The following is a 13,736-nucleotide window of genomic DNA, read 5'->3' as shown; positions in this document are numbered from 1 at the left end:
ACTGCGAGGCAGTGCCGATGTAGCATACACACTGCCAGGATTCCAGGCCAAAGCTCCATGGCAGTTTTCCTACCAGGTTCTCGGCTTTCCCCTCTGACTTTTTACCGCAGAGAAAACCGAGGGCTTTAGACTAGAATGTTATTCAATGCCACAAGTTTAGATACAAACAATACCAAATACGTTCTCCACCAAACAAAGTGATCCAATCCCAGCAATGCCCCACCAAAAAACCCTCTATGCTTTCCACTTAGGCCCCGCACACACGACCGAGTTTCTCAGCAGAATTCAGCCAGAAACTCGATCGGAGCCGTATTCTGCCGAGAAACCCGGTCGTGTGTACACTTTTGGCTGAGGAAACCGACGAGGAACTCGTCGAGCCAAATAGAGAACATGTTCTCTATTTCCTCGTTAGTCAATGAGGAAACTTGGCTCGCCGAGATCCTCAGCGGCTTCACAAGGAACTCGACGAGCAAAACGATGTGTTTTGCCCGTCGAGTTTCTCGGACGTGTGTACGGGGCCTAACTGTTTTACAGAAAACAAAGATGGGCATTATACTTGCCTCAGACTTTGGCTTTTATTTAATGTCATCAAAGTCTGATAATTTGCTACTTACTATTGGAATTAGAGGCTGTAAATATACAGGGTGATAAACTTCAATTTTGACCTCATTGTTGAGATATGTTTGCAATGTCGAGAAAAGCTACTGCGCTGTTTCATATAGTGTAGAGAAAATGTTTATAATAGAGATAAACAGAATACTCTAACTAAATATACAGTAGGTCTAAAAGGTCTTTTATAGGAGGGGGTCTGCAAAATGTTTTTATGGAAATGCAACCTCAGCCATAGTTATTTACTACTCCATAAGGTCACAGCACTACAGGAAACTAATGGAAAATATTATCCATTAAACCAGTACAATGTAAAACATCTGAGCCATAATACTTATGTAGGAATCATTGCGTTTCATGTTTCTTCCCTGGTTTTGCAAACCACAGCCTATATATAGCAAGCCTTACCACTTTTTTTTTTTATTGAAAAGTGCTTTGAAATACAAATATGATTTTTAAAAGACTGCCTGCATGTATGAGAATAAGCTTAACATTCCACTTTTTAAAAAATTCACTTTTGAGAATCCACAAATCCCAGTCGGCATTAGGAATATTTATTGTGTTTGCTCTTTTAAAATATTTATTGTTTTTCAAATATTTGTTTTTCCATTTAGACTTAGATCCCAAAATTGTGTTGCCATTAAGCCGTACTTAGCGATAATACACCATAAATAGGTAAACTAATACAAAAATAAATGAACTGTGGACTGACAAAGGGGAACTCCAGAAAGAAACTAGTAGACTGGGAAGAACCTAGTCTAACGGCTCTTTTTTCTGCTGTTTAACCACTTGAAAATTACAGTTCAGGAAGTAGTTTTTGGAATTGCTATACTATGCTTTCACTTCCCTGTGTTACAAGTTGTAGATGCTTGGCCTAAAGAGTTACACAAGTGAAACATATTGGTGGCACAGTACTGATAACTGCATTGAAAATTATCTTTTTAGTGATTGGGTTGCCATGATGAGCATTTACAATTCCAGATCTGGTAAGGAGACCAGTGCATTTGAGTTCTGTTTAACCACTTCAGCCCCGGAGAATTTGGCTGCCCAATGACCAGGCCATTTTTTGCGATTCGACACTGTGTCACTTTAACTGACAATTGTGTGGTCGTGTGATGTTGCACCCAAACAAAACTAACATATTTTTATTCCACAAATAGAGCTTTCTTTTCGTGGTATTTGATAACCTCTGCGGTTTTATTTTTTTGCGCTATAAACAAAAAAAAGAGCTTCAAATCAGTCAATTTTTCTTTTGGAATACAGAAAAATTACTTTTTTAATGTTGTTGAAACAAGTAGATGGTTACATATGCCATCACATTTAACCACTTAAAAAGGACCAGGCCTATTTTTCAAACTTGGTGTTTACAAGTTAAAATCTTTTTTTTTTTCTTTTGCTAGAAAATTACTTAGAACCCTCAAACAGTATATCTTTGTTGTCAGGCCTCCTTGAGAATAAAATGGTGGTCATTGCAATACTTTTTGTCACACTGTGTTTGCGCAGTGGTCTTACAAGTGCAATTTTTGGGGAAAAAATACACTTTTTTACACTATTTTTAATAAATAAGACAACAGTAAAGTTAGACCAATTTATTTTTATATTGTGAAATATAATGTTATGGCGAGTAAACTGATACCCAACATGTCATGCTTCAAAATTGCGCCCGCTTGTGGAATGGCGACAAACTTTGACCCTTAAAAATCTCCATAGGCGATATATAAAAATGGGGGCACTTGTAAACATCCATTGTAATAGGAAAAAAGCATCTTTCCCTCACTCAGCTCCATGTCTCAGAGGGTAGAGGACCTGATCGGCTCCGCCTCTACCGACGGCCCCAGTAAGCAGTGGAGACGACCTGAGCACGATGGGAGGGCCCTCTCCCGACCTGATAAAAGTAATCTTGTGGCGAAATAGAAAGAGGACCATCTGCCATTTAAGAAAATACCGGGGTTATGGCAGCTATCTGCTGTCATAATCCTGGTATTCTACATCAGAGACGATGGTGGGTGGTCGACAAGTAGTTAAAGTCTTGTTTTGTTTTTTTATATAATTATGTCATCACGCTCTTGATGTCTTGACCATTATGTACATTGGTACTTTTCATTTCTCTTCCTTGCTAACAGCTTCATGGTCATCAGAAGCATCCCAAACTAAGGGAATAATGATTAACTACTATGACCAGGGGGAAATGGCATCCTCAAGCTAAACTCCTGTTGATATACTGTATTTTAACTCTCTATATAGTTATTTTCCGGGAGTTGCGTTTTAGGTATCCTCACACTCTACTTAATGCTTAGTTACACCTCGGGAAAAGCCAAAAATTGCACTTTGTGTTATATTCATTCCATGAATGCCTGACACACAGCAATAAAGAGTTACATATGAGCTTAAAGATCAGAAGATAAAATCATATGAACTAGAATCTAGCTTAATGTGCATTGCATAGATACATCATTGTATAAGCACAAAGCAGACTAAACCACAAGCTAAAAATATACAACAGCATAACCCTCATCTATGTATATTTGCTACTAGACTACCCTTCCCTTTCTCTTCTTTTTTCATTTAGAAATTACATTTGACATGTGAAATAAACTGTACAAAGAAACATCTGCCACAAATGGTTTATAGAAGTTTTGATAAATTCATCCTTAGAGACAGATCTAGTCAGGCCAACACAAAAACATAAGATGATGCCAAAGGGACTTGCATTATTTCATCACAATTAAATGTGTCTGTATAACTCTCCGAGCTGCTGCTTTCACATCCTGATGTATTAGTATTATAACCGAAATAAAAATGTTGAAAAGTGGTAAGCTCCCTAATTAACACTGTTTTAATAGTCCACAGAGGCATTCGGGTGTTAAGCCAAATTTATTTCTAACAGATTTTAAGATCTACATAAAAAACATGTTCATTTCAATTCACTGATCTTATGCTTAACACATTCCTTCATGTTAGACAAAAAAAATGGGGATTTAATTTTTTGCATGTGTTCACTCAGATTAGGCAATTAAAAAATAAATAAAAAATAGAGCCTTTATTCACAAAAAGAAAAAAAAGAAGAGCTTACATTAAGTCCCTGCAGCCTGCCAAGTGCTCTGTAGGGTGGCAGTCTAAAGGATATCTGTGTCTTCATGTGACAAAAATAATGCAATCCTATGTATCATACTGTACAGTGTATTAGTTTGGTAGAGGGCCATTTGTGGAGTTACTGAAAAGCTGAGGCTCCAGGTGTGATTGGGATGACAGGGAAACATCTTTATTAAAATGTATTTTTTTTTATTATGAATATATGGATAGTCTAGGTGTCAAACACAAGGCCCTCCAGGTCATTTAATGTGGCCCTCACACCTCTCCTGCAGCTGCCGGAGAGCTCCAGCCCTCCCCTGGTCCTCTTCTAGACCCTTACTTTCTGCTTTCAAGCAATGCATCCAGCGTCTTCCCAGCAGCAGCATAAAGTAAGGGGGTGCACTGTGATGTAAGGGAGAGTGGGGGACTCAACTTCTGATGGTGGGGTGGCTCTTGACATCTAATGTTAAGGGGGGGATGTGCTGGACATCTAACCTTACAGATACAACCAAAACTTTTGAGGGCAAATATAATGCTGATGCGGCCCACGATGAAATTGAGTTTGACACCATTGGTCTAGATGGTTGGCCTTGCTGAATACTATGATAAGCAATATGACAAATAACAATTGTTAGATCATATTAAAAACAATGGGGACTACCAGTAAAAAAAAAAAAAATGCACCTTTACAACGTTCACAGCAAGCTCCTCTTTGTTTGATAACCAAAGCACAATCCTTGGACACCACCGGGCACTTCTCCCTCTTGCAGGTCACTTCTTTGTTCTACAATGACATGAAAAAACGCTTGCCGTAAGTTTTCTTTGTTTTTATATATACTGTATATTTCTCATGATACAGTTTATGTAACATTCAAATGTGTGCGAGAATCTTCAGATCAGCGGAATCTCAGTATAACTCATTACAACATATTTACTGATTAATCCAACAAATTATACCCCAACTCCGCAAAATCTGATAAGGGCATTTTATCTTTTTTACAGTGTTTGTATCCAAAATACAATATATCAGGGGTATCCTGGACTTTTTAGGCACGGTATTAAATAACACATCAGTATCGCTAATAAAAAAGATTTACTTTCAAAGATATGATATCATTGGATTGACACTTGAACTTTAATGTCAAAGTTATAGCTATGAGAGATGAGCAACAACTTTATGAACACCTTCAAAGATATGATAACATTCTCTTGACAGTTGTACTTTAATGTCAAAGTTATATCTATGAGAGATGAACAACACTACTATTGTAACAGCCAGTCTGTCTATGGATGTTTTTCTCTATGTATAAATAACAATTTTAATTTTTAGCAGAGATACTGATATGTTATTTTTTACTGTGCATAAAAAGTCTTGGATACCCCTGATATATTGTATTTAGGATATAAACTACAGGGATGCCGGCACATAGAGTGAGTATACAAAACAATCCTAATGCCGCGTACACACGATCATTTTTCGGGTTCTAAAAAATGAAGTGTTTTTTTAATGTCATTAAAAACGATCGTGTGTGGGCTTCAGATCATTTTTCGGGTTCTAAAAAATGGGCAAAAAAAAATCGAACATGCTCTACTTTTTATCGACGTTTTTAACGTTGTTGTTTTTCGGGTTGTAAAAAATGGTCGTGTGTGGGCTTTAATGACGTAAAAAATCCGCGAATGCTCAGAAGCAAGTTATGAGACGGGAGCGCTTGTTCTGGTAAAACTACCGTTCGTAATGGAGTAAGCACATTCATAATGCTGTAACAGACAGAAAAGCGCGAATCGTCTTTTACTAACACAAAATCAGCTAAAGCAGCCCCAAGGGTGGCGCCATTCGAATGGAACTTCCCCTTTATAGTGCCATTGTACGTGTTGTATGTCACCGAGCTGTATGTCACCGATCGTGTGTAAGCAAGGCCGTTTTAATGATCAAGTTGAAAAAAACTTTGTTTTTTCTAGAGCCTGAAAAACTTAATTTTTTAGAACCCGAAAAATTATCGTGTGTATGCGGCATTAGGCACACCTCATCTTTTTATTTCAGAGTGTTTGGTAGTTCTATGGAGCAAATCACTAGATTGCAGTATTTTACAACAATTGTTGTAAAGTTTCTAATTTTAAATACAAAATAAATTTGGATAATTTCATTGAGGATGATGTGTGTTTTGACTACTTATATATATTTATGCTAAAAGTCAGAAGGGCTTAAATTCCAACATGTACGGTGACATACTAAAGCGAATCATGATCCCCTACCCTTCGGAAGCCTGGGCCACATGGCAGTGTTCCAACATGATAACGACCCCAAACACACCTCCAAGACAACCACTGCCTTGCTAAAGAAGCTGAGGGTAAAGGTGACGGACTGACCAAGCATGTCTCCAGACCTAAACCCTATTAACCATCTGTGGGGCATCCTCAAACGGAAGGTGGAGGAGCGCAAGGTCTCTAACATCCACCAGCTCCGTGATGTCATCATAGAGGAGTGGAGGAGGACTCCAGTGGCAACTTGTGAAGCTCTGGTGAACTCCATGCCCAAGAGGGTTAAGGCAGTGCTGGAAAATAATGGTGGCCACACAAAATATTGACACTTTGGGCCCAATTTGGACATATTCACTTAGGGGTGTACTCACTTTTGTTGCCAGTGGTTTAAACATTAATGGCTGTGTGTTGCGTGTTTTTGAAGGGAAAGAAAATTTACAATGTTATACAAGCTGTACACTCACTACTTTGTTGTCACATGAAAAGAGATAATAAAATATTTACAAAAATTAGGGGTGTATTCACTTTTTTGAGATACTGTATACAACTTCTGGTTTTGATAGCAGCCTTACAAGTAGGGATTAGCCTTAGGTTCAGGCCAAACATATGTTTAGTTCAAATTTCAGCTGTTTAAAGTTTGGTATAAAGACTGAACTAATGAGGTATTCGGTTATGTGATGAGCTTCCGATTGCACAGAAAAATCATACTTGATAGCAGTATTACAACCCTTAATAAACATGACAGCTTCTACTTAGGCACCTAATTGTTAGGGAGCCAAATACCCAGCTTCCTAACATCCATGACTCATCCTCCCCACCAATTCAGCTGTCCGCCAGGCATTCTGCACTGACAGCTGAAATGTAAACAAAGGAAGACATCACTGACCAAATATGGACATGGCCATATTTGGTCAATGAACATGTCTATATCTGATCAATGACATCAGCAACTATCCCTGCCCCTTTGTTGACAGCTGTCAGAGGGGACATTGGCAGTCGGTGAGTGTAGCAATGGGGAGCAGTTGTGTCATGTTTTTGTTCCTCTGGCATATGGACATTGTTTATTGTGTTTGATGAGAATCTGCATCTCTTTTTTACTTTTAATAAAAGACTTGTCAAAAAGTGTGTGTGTCCATTTACTACTCACATTTTTTAATGAGTCTGGGTACTATGTATTCTTTATTCATTCCCACAGGGGAAAATTGGTATTGAAGGGTTCTTTATTTTCATGAGCCCTCACCTGCAGACTCCCACAACCACAGTGCCAGGGCTGTGGGAAAACGGTCCTTATTCTCACTAACATGAGTACAAGGTGTTTTGCCAGGGGTAACCCCCTGGTAAGGTACCCTTCCATATGTTGAGTGCATGAGGCCTGGTGTTGTACAGAAGAAGGAAGCCGCATGATTAACACCCCCTGTCCCCCATCCCATTACTTGGCCTGCCAGGCTGCATGCTTGAATAAGGATCTGGTATAGATTTTATGGGGTCCAATTCTTTTTTTCTTGTTCTCTGTGTGCTGTTCCCCCTTAAGATCCATACCAGACCCTAAGGGTTTGATATGGAATTTACTGGGGACCCGGTGTTTGTTATTTTTATCTTTTTTTGCATGGCATCCATACCAGACAATCATTGAAAAGAGGCAAATATACAGTATATTTGTGGGGGAAACCCCACACCTTTTTTGTGATCTCCGGCTTTAGCATCTATATCAGACCCTCATCTTGGAAAGGGTTTGGTATAAATTAAGGTAATCCCTGGATGCTTTGTGTACAATCAGACTGAAATGGAGCAATTTAAACAGCATTTATCTTTCTTTGAAAGGGTCAGTTTTGCCGTAGTAGGTTGCATACGCACATGTGCGCCACATCACAGACAGGTCAAGGCATCCCCCAGGCATCCTATTTATACACTACACCAGCTTTTATTTGATCCTGACTAATTACAATACTTTGTAATATGCTCAGTTACAAATTGAAGCTGCTCTAAATGTATCATATTCATTTAGAAACATTTGTACGATGTTTCTAATAGAAAGTCAGAAAAAAAAAAAAAAAACACTTTCCTTTTTCTTTTTCACCCTTCCCTAAAATACTACGCGTTCTGGTCGCCAAACCGGATGTTAAAGCGAAATTGAACCCAAAAAATGAAAACTACTGGCAGGTAGGGGTTTTATTACAGAAGATTTTTTCATCACATATCCGATGAAGCTGACTTTCATCAGTCTTGCCTACACACCATCGGTTAAAAATCCGATCGTGTCCAACGCAGTGACGTAAAACACAACAACGTGCTGAGAAAAATGAAGTTCAATGCTTCCGAGCATGCGTCGACTTGATTCTGAGCATGCGTGGATTTTTGACCGATGGATTTCCCCACAGACGATCGTTTTTTTTCTATCCGTTTTTTAACCATGAGAATATTTTAAAACAGGTTCTATTTTTTTTTCACCGATGAAAAAAAAAATGATGGGTCCCACACACGATTGGTTCATCCGATGAAAATAGTCCATCGATCTGTTTTCATCAGACGAACCGATCGTGTGTAGAGGGCATTAGTCTCCTGTGTCAGAAATGCTTCTCAGCGGTAAAGACACTGAAACACTCATGCGCAGTTGAGCGTACATTTATAGCACCCCCTTTGTGCCATGATGATGTGAGTGAGTGAGTGAGAAATTTATATAGCGCAACACATGCAAACTGAATCGCCTCTGGGCGCTGGCTCTCATGTACATGTGCGGGAGTGACATCATTGTGGCCCAGCCATTCAAGCAATGAAACAGACCCAACCAGGAAGAGAGACCAAGAGAAGATGGAAGCTCCCATGACAGTGGGGAGCGCTGAAGAACATGGTTTAACAGGTAAGTCTGCCATAATGTACTAATATGTGGTGCATACTAGCACATTACAGCATAAGGCTCCTTGGGGTAAATTAATCTAAAATCAAAACAGTGGAGTTTAATTCAGCTTTAAGAGAAATCTCCCTAATGAAGAAATAGACAGCAATAATAAGGTCACAGACATTTTAATACTTCTGAACTGTTTCCAAAAGTAGGAAAAAAGTGGGTTTAATAGCTGTCTGACCTGCACTTACACCAAATAACTTAATATACAAAGATTAATTCTTCACTTTTAACTTAGGTTAATGAAAAGCCACGAAAAAGTAAGAAAAATACCATATAAAAATGTAGGTCTCCTGAAGGCAGACCTATTCATTACTGCCTTGATAAAACACTATGGGCCAGATTCAGGTAGACTTACGACGGGCGTATCAGTAGATACGCCGTCGTAAGTCCGAATCCCCGCCGTCGTATATTTAAGTGTATTCTCAAACTGAGATACGCTTAAATATTGCTAAGATACGACCGGCGTAAGTCTCCTACGCCGTCGTATCTTAACTGCATATTTACGCTGGCCGCTAGGGGCGTGTACGCTGATTTACGCCTAGAATATGTAAATCAGCTAGATACGCCTTTTCACGAACGTACGCCCGGCCGTCACAGTAAAGATACGCCGTTTACGTAAGAGGTTTATAGGCGTAAAGATAAACCACCAAAAAGATGGCGCAGCCAATGTTAAGTATGGATGTCGGAACCGCGTCAAATTTTTCAAGTTTTACGTCGTTTGCGTAACTCGTCCGTGAATGGGGCTGGCCGTAAGTTACGTTCACGTCAAAAGCATTGACGATTTGCCGACGTCATTTGGAGCATGCGCACTGGGATACGTCCACAGACGGCGCATGCGCCGTTCGATCGAAACGTCATTTACGTGGGGTCACACTTAATATACATAAAACACGCCCACAGCTTCAACATTTGAATTAGGCGGGCTTACGCCGGCCCTAATACGCTACGCCGCCGTAACTTCGGGCGCAAAATCTTTGAGAATACCATACTCACCTCTCAACGTTACGGCGGCATAGCGTATAGGAGATACGCTACGCCCGCCTAAAAGTATGTGAATCTAGCCCTATGTATTTATTAATCAAAAACTTTTTGGTAAGAAAGGCTAAGGTCTCCACTTTGCATGTTTTTCGTCACCCAGTAAAGGCACACTCCAATCAATGTTGAGATTTAATGTTCCACTTCAAGTATTACAACTGCAAGGATTACATGTTTGTTATGGCTAGGAGTAGAGGAATAAGGTGTAATGCCCATCGTTTTCCTCACCCCAGCAAGTTCCCTCCATCTGTGTGACCATGCCTCCAAAGCCTCTTCTCTAAGGCACTCCAGCCAGTGGTCACATCAAGTACAACGCAGGATCAAGAGTCCTGCATTGTATGCGAATATGCAGAGAACCTGCCCACCACCCGGAGTGCTGCCAACCAGGGGAGCAAGGAATAAGGTAAATATTAAAACTCATTCCTCTACTCCTAGACTTAAATAACCCCACTGCAAGGGTCTTTTATCCCTGAGTTCAACTTACATTCCAAAGATACATATAGGGATTGCTGCTCATCTGCCCAGTACTTAAAATAGACATTTAAAGTACAACTATAGGCAAAACTTTTTTTATTTTTGATAGAGGGATGGGAGGGTTAAAACCCCTGTAAAGTTTATTTTTGCCATCTGTGTCCCATGGGGGAAATGTACCTTCACTTCCTGTCCCATAGCCTAAACAGGAAGTGAGAGGAAATCCCTGCAAACTAAGAGAAGCTCTTGGGGACCCCCAGGTCACCATAACTAGTATCCCCATTGCAAGACCCTCTATTACTTTTCTGCCCACTGTCAGCTGACGTCACAGTGCCGTTCCAGGCTCGGAAAAGGTCACGACCATACAATCAGAATCCGCATGCCCGGACCGGCGCCTGGCTCATCCTTTCAGCGAGTCACTAAGAGCCTGAGCTGGCTGCTCCCACCCCCTCCACAGCCCAACTCTCCAGTGAGCGAGGGGGGGAGCAGACAGTGGTGACTGACAGTCAGCAGCTCTCTGCTCAGGGAGTCCTTAGAACAGAGCGATTGCCGGCGTTAGAGCCGACAGGGGACAGATGCAGCATCAGACCAATACTGCATCCACCCAGGAAAGTATGATATATACAAAAAACATTTCCATACTTCTCTTTTTAGCATACTGTGACCAGGACCACCTGGAAGAGGTGGTCCTGGGCACAGTTCACTTGTGGTCCAGTATGGTTTACTTCCATGTGCCAGAGCGCAGAACCCATAGATGATTGTGTAAAGAAGAATGGATCAAAGTGACCTGGGTGATGTTAGTGTGCCCTGGAATACTTCCTTATGCCTCGTACACACGACCAGTTTTCCCGTCGGGAAAACTGCAATGACAGCTTTTGGCCGGAAAAACTGTCTGTGTGTATGCTCCATGGTAGTTTTCCCGAAAGTAAAACCGCCGGGAATCCCGGCAGGAAATATTAGAGCATGTTTTCTTTTTTCCTGCCGGGATTCCCGGCAGTCTTTTTCCTGGCAGTTTTCCTATGGGAAACACTGCGATGGAGCATACACACGGCCGGGATTCCCGACCAAAGCTCTCATGGCGTTTTTCCTGCCAGGAAAACCGGCCGTGTGTAGAGGAAAAAAGCTGCCGAGCCGATTCTCGGTTTTCCCCTTGGTTTTCCCGGCATACTTTTTATCGCCGAGAAAAATTATCACGCATTATAGTCCAGTGTGAGTGCAGACCAGCAGGAGAGTGTGGGGAAATGAACTTGGGCATAGTTCAGTTCAACAGATTCCAGTGGGAGGGCATCCTAAGGCCCCGTACACACGACCAGTTTTCTCTGCAGAATTCAGCAAGAAACTCGATGGGAGACGTATTCTGCCGAGAAAACCGGTCGTGTGTACACTTTTCGCCGAGAAACCCGTCGGGAAACTCGTCGAGCAAAAAAAGTTCTCTATTTCCTCGTTGGGCAATGGGAACATTTGGCTCGATTAGTTTTCTGACAGCCGAACAAGGAACTCGACGAGCAAAACGATGTGTTTTGCCCATCGAGTTTCTCGGTCGTGTGTACGGGGCCTCAGTGTTGATGTTGGTTACCATTGTAATTATTTTGTGATTCTGTCTAGGAAATCCTTACATTTTTATTCATGAATTATAAAAAGAAAAGAAATGGAAATACCCATCTAAATATCACAGTGACGTTGCTTTTTGTTGGTCATTTGAGACAGCATGAAATACAAACATGTTCTTGACGTCCACACGCAGGAACAAGAAATCTACCTTGTCATTTATTAATGCCGCTTAGGAGCAACCAGCAACCGCTTAGGAGCAACCAGCATTTGCAGTGCTCAGCCTGTTCTCTACGTTGTTATCATGACACAGTAATTCTTTTTTACAAGTGGCAGGCAGAAATGACTAAGGAATGAAATTAGAACAGCAAAGAAGTGCAAACAGTGACTTGCCACTAGGGAATAGCGAAAGTTTATTATTTCAGCCGCCTAAGTCAATCCTCTTTCACTGTGCAAAAGGAAATGAAGTTCCGCTCATTCGAGGAAATGTACGATTCATTAACAACCAGAAGATACTTTGTATGTACAGACATCTGACAGTCTTTTATGTCCAACAAAATTGTATCTCTTGGTTATCAATTAGCATGTCACTCAGTTTTTAGGATGATTCCATCATACGGAAAATAAATAGTTGCTGTTTTTTAATTTATTTTGTTGTATGTATATTTTACATTTTTAAGCCAGAACGTGTTAAAAAGACCCGGTGCCAAGCCATTTATTTCAACAGAAATCTTATCATAACATTATAAGCACATTTCATATTTTTTTATGCATGTTATTTACTTGTAAAAGCTTACTTTGTGTAAACATCCAAAAAACTGCTGTTGAGCAACGCCATCTGCAATGTGATATCAACAGCTCCAACAGGGTCAGAGCCGTCATTCTAGTGAGACTTTATGGTATTCCCCTTATTTTGCTCTATAGCTGAATGACGGCTACAGTCGGACCGGCTAGTTCTGGGAGGCCATCATATGATGTCTTCCTGTGACCTCCGGACATTGCTGATCACAGATTGAGGTAAAGAGCCAATCAGCGGTTCTTTAGCATGTGATCAGAGGTCGATTATCGGCATTCCTTTCCTCACGCTGACAGTGTGAGGAAGTGAGAAGAGAGACGATAACCAGCTTCTGTAAAAAGGACATGTACACTATAATTTTTTATTTATTTTTTTCCAAATTCTTGTTTATTTAGCAAAAAAAAAAAACATTAGTGATAAAATACCACCAAGAGAAATCTCTCTTTGTGTTAAAAATATTATACAAATTTTGCTTGGGTACAGCATCCAGTGCACTTGCTGCATGCTCTCACCATAGTAACCAAGCTGTGAAAGACAGCTTCCAGTCCAGTAGTGATCGGGAGCTGGCGAGACTAGCTCCCAATCATGTGACTGCTATGACAGTAGTGGTGGCTGGTGTTTTTTGTGTTTGGGGGGGGGCGCAAACAACCAAACCCCCATCTAGGCTGCGTGCAACGGTGGGCATCTGTGGAGCAGCGGCAGGGATCACACATCCAGGCATCGACAGGGACTGGGCATCCAGGCATCGGACAGTGGCTCTTCTCCTACTCGCTTCCTCTGTGCATCTCCTCCCCTCCTCCTAGGCGTCTAATAGGATCGCCTGTCCTTTCAAACCCACTTACCGATTTGCCCGGGAGGAGGATCAGTGTTGCAACAGTGAATATTCATTCGCTGTTGTAACACACCTGGGTGGGCTCCGGACGAATCCTCTGTGACCCGAGCCCGCCCTATTTTGAAGCCTATTAGAGCCTCCAGCCTCTCTATGGTGGCACACAGAGAAGGGAAGGAGCATAGAGTGCTGGCAGGGGACTTCAGAACAAGAGG

At 41.1% G+C, this 13,736-nt stretch overlaps 1 protein-coding gene across 2 annotated transcripts in view; it reads right to left on the bottom strand.

The window, feature by feature from the left end:
* The window catches only part of BMPER (BMP binding endothelial regulator), a 287,717-nt gene that overhangs the window by 184,732 nt on the left and 89,249 nt on the right, over positions 1-13,736 (bottom strand). For both annotated transcript variants that reach the window (XM_040353187.1, XM_040353185.1), the window contains exon 3: positions 4,366-4,465. In XM_040353187.1, the coding sequence (XP_040209121.1) occupies positions 4,366-4,465 (100 nt within the window). The remainder of the gene's footprint in view (positions 1-4,365; positions 4,466-13,736) is intronic.

Source organism: Rana temporaria, chromosome 5 (assembly GCF_905171775.1).
Source record: "Rana temporaria chromosome 5, aRanTem1.1, whole genome shotgun sequence".
Lineage (NCBI taxonomy): Eukaryota > Metazoa > Chordata > Amphibia > Anura > Ranidae > Rana > Rana temporaria.
Note: the sequence above shows the minus strand (reverse complement) of the source record. Positions and strands in the feature narration are given on the sequence as shown.